We start from the raw sequence: 23,273 nt of genomic DNA, 5'->3' as shown, positions 1-23,273 counted from the left end.
CTGGAAGTCAGATTTCTCCTTGCTTCTGAATACTCACAACCCAGCCTGCAAGTCCAGCAGATTGATTTCCCTCTTATCCAAGGTTAACTGATTCTAATAGACCCCCTGAGGCATCTCCTAGTGGCCCCAATATGTTCCTTCTCTGGCCCAGAAAATTAACAATGAATTATATCTGAATATCTGGAGCAACAAAGTTCAAGTTTTTCAATTCCTCAAATATTCTTTTTTCCTGATTTCTAATTCATTTAGTAACTTTCCACAGAATCTTCTTCATAATTTTCATTCATTTCTCAAGCTATGAAGCTCACAATTGAACACATTTTCTATTGAGTTTTCTTGTGTGCTGAGTCAAACACTTTCAAATGGTCCAATTACTTCATCAAAACACAAACAGGCATCTAACGAGCACCCTCCCTGTACCCAATCTGCACCAGAAATTGTGGAATCCAAAGGCACAGTTGTTCTTAAACACACAAAAAGATAATCTACTATATTATGAGTTGCTTGAGAAGTACATAAAATAATTTCACTATATATATCTATTACATCTGCTTCTTAAAACTACCATACATATTCCTGGCTAGCATTCATATTTCAGCACACTGGGGGTCCTAAACCCAATTTTATCTTACTTTAAATACTGTACAATTGTGGTGTGTGTGTATATATATATACATATATATATTTATACACACATTGTGTATATATATACATATATATATACACACATTACATTTATTATCTGATAAATTTCATGCTAAGACATTTTTTATAATGGTGAAAATTTTCATCAAAACAATATTCACACTTGGTTAAAAAAAATTCAAATACTGCAATGACTGTCCTCTCACCCACTTGCCAATACCTCTCTCTTCCCCATCCCTACCCTTGCAAAGGTAGTCTTTCAATAATTTATGCTTTCAGTTTCTACTTTTATAAAACTAAATAATACACTTATTACTAGAAACAAATATGAAACTTAAATAATGAAATATTTACATTTATGTACTTATATGTATAAATGTGCTAATTTATTTATCTGCTGACCCTTAGCTATGTAAAATGAGGTTTTAGTTCCCTTACTTAGTCCTTCTAGCAACACCTCTGTAATTTTGATAATTATATTATTGTTTTAAGTTTCCTTGGTAGTAATTCAGAAATATCTACCTACTCTTAGGTTTCTTATTCAATAAACTTTAGTCAGTTTCTTGACACTTTTTGGATTAATGTCCTGGTTACTATGACAAAATCACAAACTGGGTTTGGCTTAAATGACAGGAACCTACCGGCTCATGGTTTCAGACTAGAAGGCCTCCTTCTTCCAGGGTTGGTAGAAGTTTTGCTGGTCATTAGTCCTTACAGTTCCTTAGCTTTTCAATCACATGGCAATGTCCTCACGTTTCTCCTCCTGCTCCATGACTTCCACTTTCTATCTTCTCCCCCTGGTTTTCTCTCTTTGAATGTCATTCTGCATACAAAGGACAACAGTAATCCAGATTATGGTCCACCCTCACTCTGTTGGGCCACACCTTAACTAAAACCATATTTTCAAGAGGTCCTGTTTACAAAAGTTCACAGCACAGGAAGGTGGGTCAAGGCCAAGAGCACGTCTACAGAAAGGCACAGAGTTTCATCCATCACATTCCTCTGTGTGGGATACAATTTTTAAAGCCTCCACATTTTCTTCCCTCTTTCATCTCCCATCTTCTGTCACATAGCTATACCCTTACTTTCATCTTGTCAAGGTTGTAAAGTAGACTTCTAATTATTAATAAATTTGCTTTTAGATTTAAGTCAGGATGAGTTAAGCTTTCTATCAGAATAGAAACAGCCCTAGCTGTGCTAAGTGCCTCCTACATATTGACCTTGAAAGGGGGTGTATTTAAAGGCTGCTGGAATGCAATATACCAGAAACAGAGCCCTTTTGAAAAAGGGAATTTAATAAGTTGCAAGTTTACAGTCTGAAGGCTGTGAAAATGTCCAAATTAAAACAAGGCTATAGAAATGTCCAATCTAAGGCATCCAGAAAAAGGCACTTGGTTAAAGAAGGCCAGTGATGTTCAGGGTTTCTCTTGCAACTGTAAAGGCACATGGCGAACATGGCAACATCTGCTAGCTTTCTCTACAGGCTTCTTGTTTCATGAAGCTGCCCCAGGGATGTTTTCCTTCTTACTTTCTAGAGGTTGCTGTCTGTGTGGGTTCTAAAGCTTTTCCCAAAATGGCTCCCTCTTAAAGGGCTCCAGTAAGCAACACAACCTTGAATGGGTAGAGACACATCTCCATGGAAATGATCTAATCAAAAGTTACCACCCATAATTGGGTGGGTCACATCTCCATGGGAAATATCAAAAAGCTCCCACCCAGCAATATTGAATGAGGATTAAAGGACATGGCTTTTTTTTTTCTGGGGTCCACAATAGATTCTAACCAGCACAGGGTACTACCATCTACTTTGTGTAAATTACTCTTATTTATAAAAGGGCATATGATATTTTCAACCTATAATTTACAGCTAATTAAAATATCTCATCAAACAAAAAAATTATAAGGTGAAGTTCTGTAATGGTTGTAAGACAATGTCTTATTCCTGAAAAGCCTTTTAAAAATGAAATAATTGTAGAATATTATTGGAAGACAAGGTGATATATTGCTTATTTTTTTAATTGAGAGAAATAGATGGATAGTAATTCTAGTGAGAAGATTTATAGCCTGTGAAACATAATATGGAATTTACTGTATTAAGTATAAAAGCTATTCATTGGTAACTCAGGAATTGACAATGGTTTAAGCACAATTTATAATATGTATTTTGGTTTACATTTAAATCAAATATTCTTTTCTTGGCTGGGAATTCTGATTTTGCACAAAACATCCATAAATGTAAGTTTCCTATAACTTTAACTTAAAAAATTTTCCCTGACTAGCTCTTATATCATTCTGCCTCTCTGAAAAAGGTTTTGATACTAATGCCTGGTGAATCATACTCACATTCCTCTGTATAGGAAAACCATAGCAATATTCTTCATGTTGTCCTCACTACATATTCTGATTTAGTTATGCACAGCTCATCATACTCAAGGTTTCTAGATGACTCAAAATATGTTATTCTTGCATTTACACTTCATCTCAATTATAAAGTATTTCCATAACTTAAATAAGATGCATACACACAGATGGGAGCTAATAATGTATAGATGGAAAGTAATAAACCAAGACAAAGTAAATACTATGTTTATAAAAAAAAATCACAGTGAAGAAAGCCATATACCTTGATAAATTGAGCTGTAAATTTAGTTCTAGGCTTCCTGACAGTCAAAATTCAGAGGGAAAGTTACAAAGATGTTATCTTAGAAGCAAAACTTATCCTAAAACTTAATTCTGAAAGAAAATTTCCTGAAGAACAGTGACCCAAGATAAAATGCAGAAGGGACTCTAGTGCATCCATCACCAGTGTTTCCTGGAATTTGCTTTTTGTTTCCATATATGCATATAAAAGATTCCTACCAAAAATACATCACACAGTGAGGAAACTCTCCATGGTCAAGTTCAATAAATCAGAAACATGTAAATTTTGAAAAAGGGAGTTGATGGGATTTGATGTGGTTCACAAGAGGATTTCCTTCACCCATGTCAGAAAGAGAATGGAAAATAGAGATTTTTTTCTATACAGATATTATTTCCCTATCCTAATGAAGATCCTTTTGGGATAACTGATAAAAATATAGTGAATTGGAGAGAAGTCACATGGAATTCTGAGTTGTCCAAGACACAGAAAATCAGTGGTATTTAAAGGATCAGAATTCGGAAGATGTGAATCCAGTTATTTGTCATACTCAGTAATGAAAAAGTCTTAAGATGCTAGTATCTTAAATATAAAAATGCAGAAAATAATATTGTGATTACTCATTTTACCATAAATCATGTGATACACTTAACAAAACAATTTATGTCTATGTATTAAAGAAAAATTTATCTTCATACATGCCAAAACTATCCCCAAAATGATAGTCAGTCTAGTAAACATCTAAATATACAAGATTAATTTCTGAAAGAGCCTCAGGTCTCCTGTTCCATACTGGACAACTATGAGGAAATCATTAATGAAAAAGACTGAAAAAATTACTTAGTGAATGAAACATCACCACACTGAAGTCACAAATATTATTAACCAAACAATTGAAGAAATCACCATTCCCTGTTATAAATGGGTGTGGGCTTGTGAATTACCAGAAAACTACCAAACACTGATTTCTTATGCTTAAATAGTCTTACTAAGTCATGCATTTTGTATTTGGATTGATCAATTTCTCCACAATTTTTACTCAGAAAAGGAAATCTGTGCAGTTAATTAGTTGAAAATAACAACTGCTGGTTCGATTAAATTGAGCAAATTTTATATTCTAGTGTTACCATATGTACATTTTTTGAAGTAATAACTAGATCTCATATTTTTGAACAAAGTAAACAGATTACATTTTGACACATGGAAATATCTTTAAAAATATGCATTTGCTTTCCCTTTTGAAAATAAAGCACAAAAATCATAAGTAGATCCTTAATAACTGCCTGTAAGATTTTCAATTCAATACTTGGTTATATGGTTATATGTTTGACCCAGTCATTAACAACTTCCATGTAAAGTTATGCACAATGGCAGGTATAGGATACATTAATTTATTTATATATATTGAAATGTGTAATTTTTAAAACATTATAGATGAAAAAACATTAAACTGAGTTTTATATTTCATTTTGTTTCTAAGGACCATATTAAGATTTGTCAATCAGTAGTGAACAGAATTAGTCAAACTTTTCCCATCCAGAATTCTTTCTTCAATATTCTGTCTTCTCTCCCAGCACCTTCCCCATTAAAAAAAATAAATCAAGGGAAAAAAGCCCTAGAAGTGTTGCCTCGCTCTAGAATTAGGTAGGAGTTTCATTCACATCAAATTTGAAGGAAAACTGATGTGCTCAAAAAATACTTCAGATTTTTAAAATGTGCAATAAGAGGAGAATAAAGAGAAGCAGAATAATAATAATACATTTGAGCCTTCTTTGCTGTTGGCACAGTATCTTAAAGAAAAAAAAGTGCTTTGGCAAATGCTATCTTGGTTGAATATCACAGCTCCCAGAAAGTTGGGCAGATCCAGTGATTTGTGTTCTCTTCTAACAGAATTATTCATTAAGAGATCTGCTCAAGGTCATACCAGAACCCAAATCCTTGGGCTAAACATAATCTTGGGGTTCCTGCTATCCTCTAAAGCTAAAGTGAAAGGGTAGGATGAGTTTCAATCATGAAAAATAAGTGGTAAAATGCAAGCCTTTTTTTCCTTGTTTGCTCGGCCTCTTTTTCCAGACACTCTACCCCTGTCCTTTCTATTCATTGCCCAGCTGATTCGTAAAGAAAAATAATAATAAAATAAATTTGGAAACCCAAAATTATTGATGCATAAAAACATGTCACATGTGTACACAATTTTAAAAGTGCAAACATTATTTCTAGAAGAAATAAACTAGACACGACAACTCTATGAAGTACAAATAAGCATACTTTTATTTTAAAATATGCAAAAATGTTACCAAATACTTTTTTCACAATGATGTGGTCCACTTCCACTGAAGAGTTCAATAAAGTTTATAAACTTCATATGAACAGTAATACATGAATAACCCTATTCAAATCAAACAAATGTTTGCGTGTCTATTATTTGGTATGTACTGTGATTAAAAGTTAGAGTCATTTATAGCCAGTGCCTTTACTCAAAATAATCATATACAATTTTTTCTTCTATTCAGCAATTTCCCTCAACCTCCACAGAAGATACAGTTCGTGCGCCTCTATTATAGAAATAACAATAACGGTGACTTGCATACAAAACTCTTTTATCTTTTCATTTTTAGATGCAATTTTCTTTCAGAAAAAAAAATGGCAGCACCAGTAGCCATCTGCATTTTGGAGTAGGATAGAAACTAACCTCTGTTTCCAGATACCTGGTACTCTAGCAAATTTATTAAGAACATAAATGCTCAGGACTGCGGATGCAGCAAACTGAGCGCTGTCTGCTTAAGCTCTTCAAAGCAATGTTCTAAAAGGAAAGGCCTTAACTTGAACAGTTAATACAGCTATCACGCAGAGTGCCACAACCTGTTTGTGCAGCTTTATTTCACATACGAACTTTCTCCAGAAAAGAAGTTTAAATTCAGGGGAGGGATTTAGGTTACCTACAAAAGTAATGCGTCCCGCGTTCACATTTTCGTCAACTCTTTATAACATAGTGATTTAAGCACCAGACCTTCTTCGACAGATTTTCCCTTAGTGGCATAACTCGGGCCGGACTCAACTCGCTCTGGGCGCCAGGATTGGGGTCCCACCACTGGTCTCGGAACAGTTGGTTTCTAACGCATCAGGGCGGGTGTGTTGCCGGAGTCACGTTCTATTGGATAAATTCTCGGGGACTGGCCGGGATTTCCGACACTTGATTGGACAACACTGCCTTTTGTAGGCCGAGTTCATTGGAGGATCTGTGAGGAAGGTGGGGCGTTGGGGCCAGGGGGCGGGGCCGGGTCCCCAGGATTCTCGACCGAGCGCGCTCGGCCATGGAGCTGGGCGCTGAGCTCCGGACTCGAGCTGAGCTAGCGGCCGCCAGGGGAGGGAGGAAGGGAGGGACCCGAAGCGGACGGCGTCCCGGAGGGGAATGTGTGGCCGGCGCTGGTCGTTGGCCGCGTCGCCCGGGGCCAGTCCTGGTTTTTCTCCAGCGGTGGCCGCCTCGACACAGCATCTGTCAACGCTCCTCCTCCTCAGGCCGGGCCGGGCTCCGCGGCTGAGGAAACGCTGAACCCGGCGTGGCGAACCCATCAGCTGTCAAGCAAGCGGTGAAGCGGCTCGGAGGCGGTGAGAGACACACAAAGAACACGGTGAGCGGCGAGGAGAGGGGACGGCATATTCTGGACCGCAACTCCTCGCCGCGTCCGCTCGCGCCGCGGGTGCCCGTGGTCGGTCCGAGGCGGCGCAGACAATGCGGCGGGGCTTCGGCCCCGCGCGGCGCGCCTCAGAGTGCAGGGCGCCCGCGCTCCCCCGGCCCCAACTTGGCAGTCGCCCGGCTCGCCCGCCCCCTCCCGGTCCGGTCCGGCCCGGCCCCCGCCGGGGAAAAGGGCGCCCCCTCACTCCTGCGGCCGAGGAAGGAAGTCCGTCCGCGGCCGCGGAGCCGGACAACTTGCGAGGCTGGAAAAGTTTTTGGCGCCTCGGCGGGGCGGTGCAGCGCGGCTCCCCCCTCGCGTCCGCGGTCACAGCCGGTGACTTTCTCGTTTCGTCGTCAGCCGGGCCCGCGCCGAGGCCTCCGGGGACTGCGGGATGGGCTGGAGTCCGTCCGAGGGCTTCCGCGCCCCGGGCCAAGGGTGAGTCGGTTTTGGGCGCTATGGACTCACGCAGTTTGGGGTCTCTGGGCTTGGGAAGAGCTTTCAGTACTTTTGGAGCGGGCGGAGAGAGCAAATGAAAGTGCGGTGGCTTAGGAGGCGCTGACATGCGACTGACTTGAGAACTGTATCCGTAAAACCCTTCAGGGACCGGGTTGACCGAGGGCCGGTGCCAGGTAGGGTGGAAAGGTCAGAAGGTCGCGGGCCAGCCCTGCCTTTATCTAGCTCTGCTTGACCTTGGAAAAGTGACTAAATCTTATGGATGATACTTGAATTTAGAGCTAAATGAATCTGTGGTGTCTTCCAGTTTTTAAAATACATCTCTCGGTTTGAAATTCTTTGCCCTTAACATGGTGTATAAGTTGTGAAGTGGGAGACCAGGATATATTTATGTGCGCCTGCGTTCACCGTTCAACCTATTCTCGAACAACTTTGAAATGTGATTTTTAAAGCACTAATATTTGAATGCTTTCTTCAGTGAAAGATAATTACCTTTTGCTTGCTTTATGGTTCCTAAAGCAGGTCCACTTTGCTACACCATTTGGAGTGCTAGGACCAAACCCAAACAGGGACAGAAAACCAAGTCTGAGGGTGAAATGGCAGGTGCCCCCAGTAATCCCGTCCAAACTCAGATTAAGGGGAGAGCAAGGCTTTTGTTATGCATGGCAGAGTAACAAGCAGTTGATTATTTTTTCTGTATTACTTCTTTTTTCCTGAAAACTTTTATGTTTGAGTAGGGGGAATGGGTTCCTTCTGATAAAGAAGGAAAAGAAAATGCCACTTATAACCAAAGTAAATCTTAAACTAATGTAAATCTTCCTTACAGGAGCAGTAACCCATAATGCAGTACATCTTGTTCTAATTTTAATGAAGGATTGAAAATAGCTACTGTGTTCAGTATCACTGACGCCAAGACTTACATAATCTTCTTTGTTAGTGGCATGTAAAATTTTTATACATAATTAATGTTAAAGGTTTCATTTGGCAAAGCAATTTTAAACCAATATTGAAAAATTGTCATTGCAGGTTGTGTTGCAATACAATGTGGTATTAACTTTAGTTATCATCATGATCTGTATTTTTTCCCAAGGGAATGGAAATCAGTCATTTCTTAACCAAAATTCTCTCAGGTATTAACTGTGAATTTTGTTGTTGCTGTTATTTTCTAAATGATGAAGGCTCCCAGCTTTCTCACTGATCATAAGGGTGCCTTCCAGGTGTCAGGTGCTCCAGTGACACTGTAGTTTTATCTTTAACATATTTTCTCCTCATGGAGCTTAGTGTAACAAAAGTTTATTTTTTAAAAATATAAGTGCATAGATATAGCTGCTCAAATATTTTCTGAATAACAATAAAATACCAAGTGCTCAGATAGAAATAATTAAAAATCCATCTCACTCATCCTTAAGAGTATTATTGCCATGCGTTAGTAGAAAGAAAGAAGGTTTCAGAGAAAAAAGTGGCAGAAGAACTGAGCTTAATTCCAGTATCTAGCCTGAAAGTTTATAGCTTAAAATAGGCTTCCAGACTTGGAAAAAGGCAAAGATACTTGATAGGATTTCTAAGGGAAAGATGGCAATATTGATATGATCTAGTGTCTGAAGAACATGAACCTTTGAAAAGTTATGTTTCTTACATCAGTAGTTGTTTGCATTGTGATTGAATGTCTAATTAAATAGCCTACTCCATAACTATAATATTTCACTTGTGTGCTGTCTGATTTTTTTAACACGTTTTTAAAGTAGCATGAAATAAACATTTCAGTTTAGTTACATGAAGAAAAGTATACCTTTTGAAATTGATTAAATCTGCAGTGAGGAAAATTATCTGTACTCTTACACCAAATGTAAATTAAGCATTGGAAATAGCAGCCTTGCCAGGAAGGTCTTCATTCTTAAACAAGCGCTTCGTTCTCATCCGATGCAGACTGGATTATGCATGAGATTTACTGTCAATTTGGTGGCATCAGGAGAATAAAAAGGCCTCAACATTTGTAAGCCTGGAAACTTTGAAAAGATGAATGGCCTTACAAAAAAGTGATTAGTCAACCTAGCATTGATATTTGAACATTAAGCTGTCTTTGTAGTATGCATTCTTCTTGTCACTTTGTAGAATATATATTCTCCTCAGCACAGGTTTGCTGTTTGGCAGCCTTAGAGGGACTCAGAGCAGTGTATCTCAGAATCTGGTCCTTAGATCACTTGTATCAGAATAACCTGTAATACTTGCAAAAGTCAGACTCTTGAACACCTCCCACATTTACAGAATCAGAGAATCTATGAGTAGAGCCTAGAATCTGCTTTCCTAAGATGCTTCTCCCAAGGTGAGGGTTAATCATACTATATTTTAGGAATTAGTGTTAGGCTTTTCTTGCTGGTGTTGTAATGACAAGTGTTGCTTTCTTCTAGGAACATTAAAAAAAAAAAATGCTTCCAGAGGCTCACTGCTCTGAGCCCTTCCTACAATACCAGACATGTTGACCTCATCTCTTATTAGGGTTTTGTTGCCAAGAAGCCTTCGTGAACCACCTCTGGAGGCAAACCAAGAAAATGACTTCAAGTAGAGCTAAAGGTTGCTTTGGCGCACCAGACCCAAAGAACTAGAGTTTGCAGTTCCTTCCTACCAATAGAGTACTTCCATCCTCCTCCCCAGCTTGTTGGTCATTTGTGGGAGTAATGATCCCAGCAGCCTCTACCTTTTAAGGTAGGGAGATAAGTTTTCAAGCAAATAGTTGAGAATGAATCCCAAACAATGGAAGGCCTGAAAGAGAACAGAACAAGAATGCTGGGTGGAAGCTGTCCCCTAAACAGATACTAATATTTAGAGATCACAACCCTAAACCTATTAATATGGCAGGCAAATGTGTACCTGAACCCAGGCCCCTCTGTCCTCTATTGCCAAAATTTTGGTCTAGAATCCCACGTAAGGAATCCTATAACCTCTATATCCATAAAATCCTTGATATTTAAATCAGGATTTAATGTTTATTGAAAAAGAAGGGAAGGTTTTGGAAGAGAGGTTCAGAGCATAGGCTGAGGAATTAGCCAAACGTGATTCAAATCCTAATCCTGCCATTTACTACTGAGGTAATCTTGAGCTGCATCCTTGGCCCTGTAAGCTTCTGTTTCCTTACTTGAAAAATGAGGATAACAACCCTGCCTAACAGGACTTCTCTTTGGGATTATGTAAGATTATAAATCAGATAACATTTGTCACACAGTATTTGTTCAACACATGATAGCTTTTAATTTATTATAGTAACTTTATTTATTTATCTATCTATCTAACAGCCCTGGAGAGTTGCACCAGAAGAGGAAAAAGAAAGGAAGACAGCAACAATGCAGGAGATGCCCTGGATACAATGGAGGGTTGGTACTAAAACCTAATTGTTTATCGGGGGGAAAGAGGCAGAAGGATGCATACTACAATACCAGCTGGTAGCTTGGGTTTTGTCATGTATTGCCCTAACTCAAGTGCTGTCTTCTTTACCTTCCTCCCTTTCTGTACCACCTTATTTAGCAATTATATACTTAACCCACTTTGAAAACACTGTGTCAAATTTTAATCCTGGTTTTGGATCCAATCCTATAGGAATAGATCCAGAATATAGCACCAAACTGGCTTTTTCAGAGAAATATATGCCTCCAAGCCATGGCGAAATGGTCAGACCCCGGCCCCCAGATTTTTAATGCTACCTTTACTTTCTAGAACTAACTATACTTTTCAAAATGCTTTCCCTCCCATCAGCTCATTTCTTCTTACAACAACTTTGCTAGGTAGTATTAACAGAAGATTCCTACAAGACATCTCAAATCATTCTTTCTTTCTCCCTCCATTCTTTCTCGCAAACCTATTGCCAGACCAGTCTTTGCTTTCATAACATCAGTTTTCTAAAATCAAAATCCTTTAGTCACTGAAATTGAACCTCTTCTTCCTGGCTTTTAAGATAACCATAAAACTAGGGTGTCATCCTACACTACACAACGTCTCTCCATACTTCCAAAACATGGTAAACTCAGTTATCATGATATATTAACCTGCATTGCTACCCTCATTAGTGATGCCTTCTCTCCAACCACCCAAATTCTGTTCATTCTTGAAATTCAGATTCCTTCTTGGAGCCTTCCAACATCATTGGCATCTGAAGAATCCTACTCTCCCCTGAATTCCTATGATAGCCACAACTATGCGTTCAGTTTTAGACTGGTCTTAAAGGCCTAGTGGGAAAAGAGTATATAATTAGTTCAATATAGTGAGTAAAGCACTGTTTTACTTGAGATTTAAAAGCTTGACTTCTACTAAGGAACTGTGTGAGCCAAGACAGATTGGTGTGTATTTCTGGTCCTGTTTCCTGATCTGTGGGTAGAGAAGACTGGTCCAGATGATTTAAATGATCCCTTTTCAATTTGAGATTCTAGTTCAACTTAGCCTTGCCTGCGTTTTATGGGACTGGAGTTCTTATTGAGTTCTTGGATAGAAACATTGGGAATGGACATTTAGTGCCTTCAGGACTTGTTCTGTCCTAGAGGTTTCTAATGCTACATTTGACAATTTTCAAATGCTGAGCTTTTTAAACACAGGAGTTCAGGAAAGGGTATTAATGGATGAACTAGGTAGTAGAACAAATATGTATTAGAGATAGGAAAGTGCTATCCTTATGGATGATTTTCTGTGGTAGAATAAATAAAGTCAGCTACTGGATAATTGAAATTTATAATTTATTTCACATTTCCTCTTCATGGGATAATACATAAATACAGTTATATTTTCTTTTTAAGCATTTTATAACTTGGAAAACATTAGTATGGTTAAAACTCTAGGGTTTACAGTAGATGACTACTTTTAATAATCTGGCTGATGACTTGGTGAGTCTGCATATGTATGTATGTATATCACATGCACATTACCCTTAAATTAAGAAGGGCACCCCTGAGTAATGAGGTGCTGTTATAAACTGACCGGACTTAAGAAGAATATCTCTTTAAAGTGCGTTGACATTTAATTGACCTTTGAAAGTTCAATCTGTTAATCATACTCAAAGTGCTAAAGCTATGGTTGACTGCTCTGGTGTTTTTATATTCGGTCATGCTTAGCATATAAATTTTTCTTCATAATTGTTACTTATTAGCAAGAGTTTCCTTTCTTCTCTGAAAATAAGAGTTATTGTGTTTGTATTTTTGTGTCCTTCTATTTTTATTTTTTTAACTTTGTTTCATGCTAGGTAAAGTTGGAGGTTTGAATTGAAATGCTTTTCTGTCATTAGCTGTATGGGATAAGACTTGTTGATATAGGAGGAATGGAAATTTCTTATATAGATGAAGTGTACTTTTCTTCCTGTGGAAGTTAGAACTTTTCAAGGTACAATGGTAAAATCTAGGTAAGCATTATACTTCAAAACAGTGTTTCTTTTTGTTCACATAATAAATAATAAACTTCTGAACATCTTTCAATTCCATATATATAGATAGTTTTAGTGCTAATACTTTTTATTAAACAAGGATTCAAAAATATATTTTTATAGCAAACTCTAATTATATTCCTTGAATTGCTGTGAGTGAAATTTTATTTTATTGTAAACCATATATTTGTTTAAAAAGTTCCTATATTACTTTTTTAAATACTAACATTTTATTACCAATGCCTACAGAATACCTGCTAGAATGTTTATAACTTACTGGTTCTTTTTACTGTATGACATTAGTCTGTGAGAGTGATTTTTAATATGATTAGTTGTCTCATAGGTTTTTTAATTTGACATTTCTGAAGACCATGGAAAATAAGCTAAAGTTTTTGCTGAATTTTGGTATAAAAATCAAAACATATAATTACCAAATTTTGGTAATTTATCTTTGAGACTCCAGACTTAGTTTTTTACCTTAAAAACCATTTTTGAATAGGGAAGATAATGTTTAAGCTAGAATTTTTATTTTCATGAGCTAATTTTATACTTTCTAAATATGTAGCTCCATATTAAAAATGCATCCTGCTCCCTATTTATAAATTTTGATGTCATTATAATATTTACTTATTCATACATTACAAATATGGTTGATTACTCCGTTGTCATGAAGTTGACCTTAATTTCTCACCATCTTCTCACCTTTTTTATTGTCCTGTTTTTCCTTCTGTCTTTTTCTGTTTCCAGTTTACAACTTAAAGTTGTCCTTTTCCTTATTATAGTTCCACTCCAAATGAAAACAAATCCTTTTTTGGCCCAAACATTCAACTTCAAACTCTGTCCTGTTTAGAATATATACCATTAAACCTCTTAAAATTATTATTTAAATAATACATAAAGAATGACAATGACCATAGTGCTGAATAGTCATATACGGGATGCCCAGACTAAAGGTGAATTCTCATGCTTCCATTTTGTGAACTGTGAATTCAGCATGTAAATAGATTTATTTCTTCATCCATAAATATCTCAGTATCAGGCCAAAATTGGTTAGATACAGAATTTTTAAAATAGTCTAGGAGATGGCTGAGTAGGGAGCTCCAGGACTTATTTCTCTAAAACAGCTAGTAGAAAGACAGGAACTGAACAGTTATTGCAGAAGAGATGGAGGAAAAGAATGAGATGCTGCAGTAAAGAATTGTGAGTAGCTTATTCTGTGTCAGCTGTCAGTGCCTATCCCCCACTCTTGAGGTGGGCTGCCTTGGAATCTAGTCCCTGTCTGGCTTTGCTGCAGAGAACTGGATGTGGAATTCCTATTCCTCAAGAATGGGATGGAGGTTGGGACAGGCATTACCAAGCACTGATCACAGCTTTTAATTAGTGAATTCAGATTGCTGGATCCCAGCTCTGAGCTGCTGTTTCATCCCACTCTGATAGGTATGACCAGGGCCATTGTTTCAACCTTGCCCCCAAGAGGGGCAAAGGTGATAGAAATTTAAAGACCCATTGCTTCTTAGGGCTGCAGAGAACAGTTTGCTGAAGGACGCCATCTGCTGTGCAGGCCAGGAAAATGCAGCTTCGGGGACCCATCAGAAAGGCTTTGGGCATCTTTTCTGAACCGCTCCCTAGGGCTCTTTGTAGATCCCTGGCTAATTTTAGTTGGGAAATAATGATTTGGGAAAGTCTTCTCTGGGGTGACCCTCTTCCCAAAATTTACTCTCCAGGCAAAAAAGCAGCTAGAGGCAACAAAAGTATAAAAAAGACTATACAGACAAAACAAAAACAGAACAGAAAAAGATTTCCAGAGAAGGAACAGAGGAAAGAAAGCTTTCTCCTGGGTATGAAACAATTGCACAAATAGTGTGAACTTAAAAATTGTACCATCTATCTAGGACAAGAATCAGATGAAGAAGAGTGGAAAAAAATCTATTCAGTTAAACAAGAGCAAGTCTAAAGGGCTAGAGTAAGTTGAATCACGTTTTGAATATGAATGTTATCACAAAGCCAATAAAAAACAAAACCTAAACAAGCGAGAGAAACTGACCTTCAGAGTAAACTCATCAAGATATTCAGATATGTAGAAATCAGCAAAAAAATTACAAGCTGTGCTAAGAAACAGGAAGATATGGCCCACTCAGAGGAACAAATTAAAAATTTGGAGACAGAATTTCTAACAGCTAATCAAAGATGCTCAAACAAATCTAAATCAATTCAAAGAGATGAAGGAATATATAGTTAAAGAGATAAAGGATATTAAAAAATCATCAGTGAACATAAAGAATAATTTGGAAGTATGAAAAGAAATGTAACAAATTTGGGGAATGTAAGAGACTGTAGAAAGGATTAAAAAACACTAGAGGCATACAACAGCAGATTTGAACAGGCAGAAGAAAGAAGCAGCAAATTAGAAGACAGGATGATAGAAGTCTTATAGATAGAAGAACAAATAAAGAAGAGAATAGAAAAAATTGGCCGGGGTCTTGGGGCTTTCATTGACAGCACAAAGCACACAAACATAAGCATCACAGTTGTCCCAGAAGGATAAGAGAAGGGAAATGGACCAGAAAGAATATTTGAAGAAATAATGGGCAAAAATTTCCCAATTCTTTGAAAGACATAAATATACATGTATGAGAAGTGCAACATATTCCAAGTAGAATAAATCCTAATAGACTAACACTGAGATGCATACTAATCAGAATGTCAAATGCTAAAGATTAAGAAAGAATCCTAAAAGTAGCAAGAGAAAAGTTATTCATTACATACAAAGGAACCATAATGAGACTAAGTGCTGATTTCTCATCAGAAACCATGGAGGCAAGAAGTCAGTGGTGTATATTTAAGGTACTGAAAGAGAAAAGTTGCAAGCAAGGAATTCTTTAACTAGCAAAGCTGTCCTTTGTAAATGAAGGACAGTTTAAAGTATTCACAGATAAACAGAAACTGGAACAGTTTTCAACGAGAAGCCTGTCCTACAAGAAATACTAAAGGGAGGACTTCCTGGAAGATGGCGGCTTAGTAAGACGCGCGGATCTTAGTTTCTTCTCCAGGACACCTACGAGGGGAGTAGAAACGATACAGAAAGCGCCCAAAGCCACAACAGAGATAAAAAAGACAGCGTACCCCATCCTGGAACGGCTGGCTGGCTGAGAGAAGCAGCTCGGGTGAGATCGCCGAGGCGCGCGGGCCTTACCGGGCGGGGTGGCAAGCGGCCGGAGTTACTCCCTTCCCCCTTCCCGGGCCGGCTGGGAGAATTGGAGAGGCGGTCCCCTGAAACCAAGGCAACTGGCGCCCACACCACGCGCAGCCCCCGGACCAACTGAGAGAATTGGATCAGAAATCCCCAGCTCGCGGAGAACGGTGACGGGTGGGGGAGGCCCCTTCCAAACCCGTGACTCCCGGGGAACGTGCACTCTCTCGGGCGGGCCGCTGCCGCTGGCGCCCTCCCGCCACGCTTGTTGCCCAGGGCCGACTAGGAAATTCGGACGGGCTCTTTCCCTGGCTGCGGCGACCAGCAACCCTCCCTGCGTTCGGACCGAGGGCCGGCTCAAGCCGCTTCGGCTAGCGAACCCCCAGGACGGCGAGAGTTTTCCAAAGTTTAAGGTCCCACAGCACCTTTTACTGGTGGGACCTGCAGGCAAACGTGTGCCACGAGCGCCACCTACTGGGCAGGATAAGAAAAACAGAACCCAGAGATTTCACAGAAAAATATTACAACCTTGCTGGGTCCAACACCAAGAGAAATCTGAATAAATGCCCAGACGCCAGCAGCAGAAGATAACTGTCCACGCTCAAAAGATTGAGAATATGGCTCAGTCAAAGGAACAAACCAATAGCTCAAATGAGACACAAGAGCTGAGACAACTAATGCTGAATATACGAACAGAAATGGAAAACCTCTTCAAAAATGAAATCGATAAATTGAGGGAGGACATGAAGAGGACATGGGCTGAACATAAAGAAGAAATAGAAAAACTGAAAAAACAAATCGCAGAACTTATGGAAGTGAAGGATAAAGTAGCAAACATAGAAAAAATAATGGATAGCTACAATGATAGATTTAAAGAGACAGAAGATAGAATTAGTGATTTGGAGGATGGAACATCTGAATTCCAAAAAGAAACAGAAACTATAGGGAAAAGAATGGAAAAATTTGAACAGGGTATCAGGGAACTCAAGGACAATATGAACCGCACAAATATACGTGTTGTGGGTGTCCCAGAAGGAGAAGAGAAGGGAAAAGGAGGAGAAAAACTAATGGAAGAAATTATCACTGAAAATTTCCCAACTCTTATGAAAGACCTAAAATCACAGATCCAAGAAGTGCAGCGCACCCCAAAGAGATTAGACCCAAATAGGCGTTCTCCAAGACACTTACTAGTTAGAATGTCAGAGGTCAAAGAGAAAGAGAAGATCTTGAAAGCAGCAAGAGAAAAACAATCCATTACATACAAGGGAAACCCAATAAGACTTTGTGTAGATTTCTCAGCAGAAACCATGGAAGCTAGAAGACAGTGGGATGATATATTTAAAATACTAAAAGAGAAAAACTGCCAACCGAGACTCCTATATCCAGCAAAATTATCCTTCAAAAATGAGGGAGAAATTAAAACATTCTCAGACAAAAAGTCACTGAAAGAATTTGTGACCAAGAGACCAGCTCTGCAAGAAATACTAAAGGGAGCACTAGAGTCAGATACAAAAAGACAGAAGAGAGAGATATGGAAAAGAGTGTAGAAAGAAGGAAAATCAGATATGATATATATAATACAAAAGGCAAAATGTTAGAGGAAAATATTATCCAAACAGTAATAACACTAAATGTCAATGGACTGAATTCCCCAATCAAAAGACATAGATTGGCAGAATGGATTAAAAAACAGGATCCTTCTATATGCTGTCTACAGGAAACACATCTTAGACCCAAAGATAAACATAGGTTGAAAGTGAAAGGTTGGGAAAAGATATTTCATGCAAATAACAACCAGAAAAGAGCAGGAGTGGCTATACTAATATCCAACAAATTAGACTTCAAATGTAAAACAGTTAAAAGAGACAAAGAAGGACACTATATACTAATAAAAGGAACAATTAAACAAGAAGACATAACAATCATAAATATTTACGCACCGAATCAGAATGCCCCAAAATACGTGAGGAATATACTGCAAACACTGAAAAGGGAAATAGACTCATATACCATAATAGTTGGAGACTTCAACTCACCACTCTCATCAAGGGACAGAACATCTAGACAGAGGATCAACAAAGAAATAGAGAATCTGAATATTACTATAAATGAACTAGACTTAATAGACATTTATAGGACATTACATCCCACAACAGCAGGATACACCTTTTTCTCAAGTGCTCATGGATCATTCTCAAAGATAGACCATATGCTGGGTCACAAAGCAAGTCTTAACAAATTTAAAAAGATTGAAATCTTACACAACACTTTCTCGGACCATAAAGGAATGATGTTGGAAATCAATAATAGGCAGAGTGCCAGAAAATTCACAAATACGTGGAGGCTCAACAACACACTCCTAAACAACGACTGGGTCAAAGAAGAAATTGCAAGAGAAATTAGCAAATACCTCGAGGCGAATGAAAATGAAAACACAACATATCAAAACTTATGGGACGCAGCAAAGGCAGTGCTAAGAGGGAAATTTATTGCTCTAAATGCCTATATCAGAAAAGAAGAAAAGGCAAAAATTCAGGAATTAACTATCCATTTGGAAGAACTGGAGAAACAACAGCAAGCTAACCCCAAAGCAAGCAAAAGGAAAGAAATAACAAAGATTAGAGCACAAATAAATGAAATTGAAAACATGAAAACAATAGAGAAAATCAATAAGGCCAGAAGTTGGTTCTATGAGAAAATCAATAAGATTGATGGGCCCTTAGCAAGATTGACAAAAAGAAGAAGAGAGAGGATGCAAATAAATAAGATCAGAAATGGAAGAGGAGACATAACTACTGACCTCACAGAAATAAAGGAGGTAATAACAGGATACTATGAACAACTTTACGCTAATAAATACAACAATTTACAGGAAATGGACGGGTTCCTGGAAAGACATGAACAACCAACTTTGACTCAAGAAGACATAGATGACCTCAACAAACCAATCACAAGTAAAGAAATTGAATTAGTCATTCAAAAGCTTCCTAAAAAGAAAAGTCCAGGACCAGATGGCTTCACATGTGAATTCTACCAAACGTTCCAGAAAGAATTAGTACCAATTCTCTTCAAACTCTTCAAAAAAATTGAAGTGGAGGGAAAACTACCTAATTCATTCTATGAAGCCAACATCACCCTCATACCAAAACCAGGCAAAGATATCACAAAAAAAGAAAACTACAGACCAATCTCTCTAATGAATACAGATGCAAAAATCCTCAATAAAATTCTAGCAAATCGTATCCAACAACACATTAAAAGAATTATACATCATGACCAAGTAGGATTCATCCCAGGTATGCAAGGATGGTTCAACATAAGAAAATCAATTAATGTAATACACCATATCAACAAATCAAAGCAGAAAAATCACATGATCATCTCAATTGATGCAGAAAAGGCATTCGACAAGATTCAACATCCTTTCCTGTTGAAAACACTTCAAAAGATAGGAATACAAGGGAACTTCCTTAAAATGATAGAGGGAATATATGAAAAACCCACAGCTAATATCATCCTCAATGGGGAAAAATTGAAAACTTTCCCCCTAAGATCAGGAACAAGACAAGGATGTCCACTATCACCACTATTATTCAACATTGTGTTGGAGGTTCTAGCCAGAGCAATTAGACAAGAAAAAGAAATACAAGGCATCAAAATTGGAAAGGAAGAAGTAAAACTATCACTGTTTGCAGACGATATGATACTATACGTCGAAAACCCGGAAAAATCCACAACAAAACTACTAGAGCTAATAAATGAGTACAGCAAAGTAGCAGGTTACAAGATCAACATTCAAAAATCTGTAGCATTTCTATACACTAGTAATGAACAAGCTGAGGGGGAAATCAAGAAACGAATCCCATTTACAATTGCAACTAAAATAATAAAATACCTAGGAATAAATTTAACTAAAGAGACAAAAAACCTATATAAAGAAAACTACAAAAAACTGCTAAAAGAAATCACAGAAGACCTAAACAGATGGAAGGGCATACCGTGTTCATGGATTGGAAGACTAAATATAGTTAAGATGTCAATCCTACCTAAATTGATTTACAGATTCAATGCAATACCAATCAAAATTCCAACAACGTATTTTTCAGAAATAGAAAAACCAATAAGCAAATTTATCTGGAAGGGCAGGGTGCCCCGAATTGCTAAAAACATCTTGAGGAAAAAAAACGAAGCTGGAGGTCTCGCGCTGCCTGACTTTAAGGCATATTATGAAGCCACAGTGGTCAAAACAGCATGGTATTGGCATAAAGATAGATATATCGACCAATGGAATCGAATAGAGTGCTCAGATATAGACCCTCTCATCTATGGACATTTGATCTTTGATAAGGCAGTCAAGCCAACTCACCTGGGACAGAGCAGTCTCTTCAATAAATGGTGCCTAGAGAACTGGATATCCATATGCAAAAGAATGAAAGAAGACCCATCTCTCACACCCTATACAAAAGTTAACTCAAAATGGATCAAAGATCTAAACATTAGGTCTAAGACCATAAAACAGTTAGAGGAAAATGTTGGGAGATATCTTATGGATCTTACAACTGGAGGCGGTTTTATGGACCTTAAACCTAAAGCAAGAGCACTGAAGAAGGAAATAAATAAATGGGAACTCCTCAAAATTAAACACTTTTGTGCATCAAAGAACTTCATCAAGAAAGTAGAAAGACAGCCTTCACAATGGGAGACAATATTTGGAAACGACATATCAGATAAAGGTCTAGTATCCAGAATTTATAAAGAGATTGTTCATCTCAACAACAAAAAGACAGCCAACCCAATTACAAAATGGGAAAAAGACTTGAACAGACACCTCTCAGAAGAGGAAATATGGATGGCCAAGAGGCACATGAAGAGATGCTCAATGTCCCTGGCCATTAGAGAAATGCAAATCAAAACCACAATGAGATATCATCTCACACCCACCAGAATGGCCATTATCAACAAAACAGAAAATGACAAGTGCTGGAGAGGATGCGGAGAAAGAGGCACACTTATCCACTGTTGGTGGGAATGTCAAAGGGTGCAACCACTGTGGAAGGCAGTTTGGCGGTTCCTCAAAAAGCTGAATATAGAATTGCCATACGACCCAGCAATACCATTGCTAGGTATCTACTCAAAGGACTTAAGGGCAAAGACACAAACGGACATTTGCACACCAATGTTTATAGCAGCATTATTTACAATTGCAAAGAGATGGAAACAGCCAAAATCTCCATCAACAGAAGAGTGGCTAAACAAACTGTGGTATATACATACGATGGAATATTATGCAGCTTTAAGACAAGATAAACTTATGAACCATGTAATAACATGGATGGACCTAGAGAATATTATGCTGAGTGAATCCAGCCAAAAACTAAAGGACAAATACTGTATGGTCCCACTGATGTGAACGGACATTCGAGAATAAACTTGAAATATGTCATTGGTAACAGAGTTCAGCAGGAGTTAGAAACAGGGTAAGACAACGGGTAATTGAAGCTGAATGGATACAGACTGTGCAACAGGACTAGATACAAAAACTCAAAAATGGACAGCACAATAATACCTAATTGTAAAGTAATCATGTTAAAACACTGAATGAAGCTGCATCTGAGCTATAGGTTTTTGTTTTGTTTTGTTTTGTTTTGATTTTACTATTATTACTTTTATTTTTTTCTCTATATTAACATTCTATATCTTTTTCGGTTATGTTGCTAGTTCTTCTAAACCAATGCAAATGTACTAAGAAATGATGATCATGCATCTATGTGATGATGTTAAGAATTAATGATTGCATGTGTAGAATGGTATGATCTCTAAATGTTGGGTTAATTTCTTTTTTTCCGTTAATTAAAAAAAAAAAAAAAAAGAGAAGGGATAATTGGAGATGAAGGGATACAGACTGTACAACGGGACTGGATATAAAAACTCAGAAATGGACAGCACAATACTACCCAATTGTAATGCAATTATGTTAAAACACTGAATGAAGCTGCATGTGAGGTATAGGTTTTTTGTTTTTGTTTTTTTTGTTTTTTTTTCTTTCTATTATTGTTTTAATTCTTATTCTGTTGTCTTTTTATTTCTTTTTCTAAATTGATGCAAATGTACTAAGAAATGATGAATATGCAACTATGTGATGTCATTAAGAATTACTGATTGTACATGTAGATTGGAATGATTTCTAATTGTTTTGTTAATTCTTTTTTTAATTAATTAAAAAAAAAAAAAAAGAAAAAAAAAAAAATACAAAGAAACTAAAAAAAAAAAATACAAAAAAAAAAAAAAAAAAAAAAAAAAAAAAAAAAAAAAAAAGAAATACTAAAGGAATTCTGCAGGCTGAAAAGAAAAATAAGAGAGGCTTGGAGGAGAGTATAGAAATGAAGATTATCATTAAGGGTAACTAAAGGGTAAAAAGAGAGGCAAAAATAAGATATGACATACAAAAGCCAGAAAATAAAATGGTTGAATTACTTCCTTTACACTAATAACATTGAATGGATTTAACTTCACAATTGAAAGACACAGATTAGTGGAAAGGCTAAAAAAAAAAAGTATAATTTAACTATATGCTGTCCACAAAAGACTCAGCTTGGACCCATGAACACATATAGATTGAAAGTGAAAGGTTGTTCAATGATATTCCACACAAACAGTAACCAAATAAAAGAGCTGAAGTAGGTATACTAATATCAGACAAAATAACTTTAAATGCAAATCTGTTATGAGACAAAGAAGAGCATTATATGTTACAAAAAGGGGCCATCTACCAGGAAGACATAGTAATCATAAATATTTATGCAGGTTTCAGTTTGCTAAAGCTACTGGAATGCAATATGCCAGAAATGGATTAGCTTTTACCATGGGGATTTATTAAGTTATAAGTTAAAATCCTAAAGCTGTGAAAATATCCAAATTAAGGCACCAGAAAAGATGATACCTTCTTGGAGAAAAGATTACTGCCATCCAGGGTTCCTCTGTCATATGGGAAGGCGCATGGTGATGTTTGCTGGACCTTCTCTCAAAAATATCCCTGTGGGCATTTCCTTTCTCTCTTAACTTCTCTCAGTTCTGAGCTCTCTCCAAGATGTCTTTCACTTAAAGGACTCCAGCAGGTGGATTAAGATCCATGTTGAATAGGTGGGGTCACATTCCCATGATAACAATCTAATCAAAAGGTCCCACCCAACAATAGGTCTGCCCCCACAAAGTTGGATTAAAAGAATGTAGGCTTTTCTTGGGTACAGAACAGATTCAAATCAGCACATTCCA

At 37.6% G+C, this 23,273-nt stretch overlaps 1 protein-coding gene and 1 long non-coding RNA gene across 11 annotated transcripts in view; one reads left to right on the top strand and one right to left on the bottom strand.

The window, feature by feature from the left end:
- LOC143684847 (uncharacterized) overlaps positions 1-6,995 on the bottom strand; it is a 380,663-nt gene extending 373,668 nt beyond the window's left edge. For 9 of the 10 annotated variants that reach the window (XR_013176208.1, XR_013176210.1, XR_013176211.1 and 6 more), the window contains exons 1-2: positions 6,227-6,995; positions 1,287-1,468 (exon numbers count right to left, since the gene is read on the bottom strand). This is a non-coding gene — a long non-coding RNA (uncharacterized LOC143684847). Of the gene's footprint in view, positions 1-1,286; positions 1,469-6,222 lie in introns of all 10 variants that reach the window. The other variant, XR_013176212.1, reaches the window with a different exon arrangement.
- Positions 6,996-7,016: 21 nt separating this feature from the next.
- The window catches only part of LOC143683316 (uncharacterized), a 148,453-nt gene continuing 132,196 nt past the window's right edge, over positions 7,017-23,273 (top strand). Inside the window, exons 1-2 of the mRNA XM_077159435.1 lie at positions 7,017-7,395; positions 10,704-10,781. Coding sequence (XP_077015550.1) covers positions 7,017-7,395; positions 10,704-10,781 — 457 coding nt within the window. The remainder of the gene's footprint in view (positions 7,396-10,703; positions 10,782-23,273) is intronic.

Source organism: Tamandua tetradactyla, chromosome 5 (assembly GCF_023851605.1).
Source record: "Tamandua tetradactyla isolate mTamTet1 chromosome 5, mTamTet1.pri, whole genome shotgun sequence".
NCBI lineage: Eukaryota > Metazoa > Chordata > Mammalia > Pilosa > Myrmecophagidae > Tamandua > Tamandua tetradactyla.
This window is presented reverse-complemented; position numbering and strand designations above follow the sequence as displayed.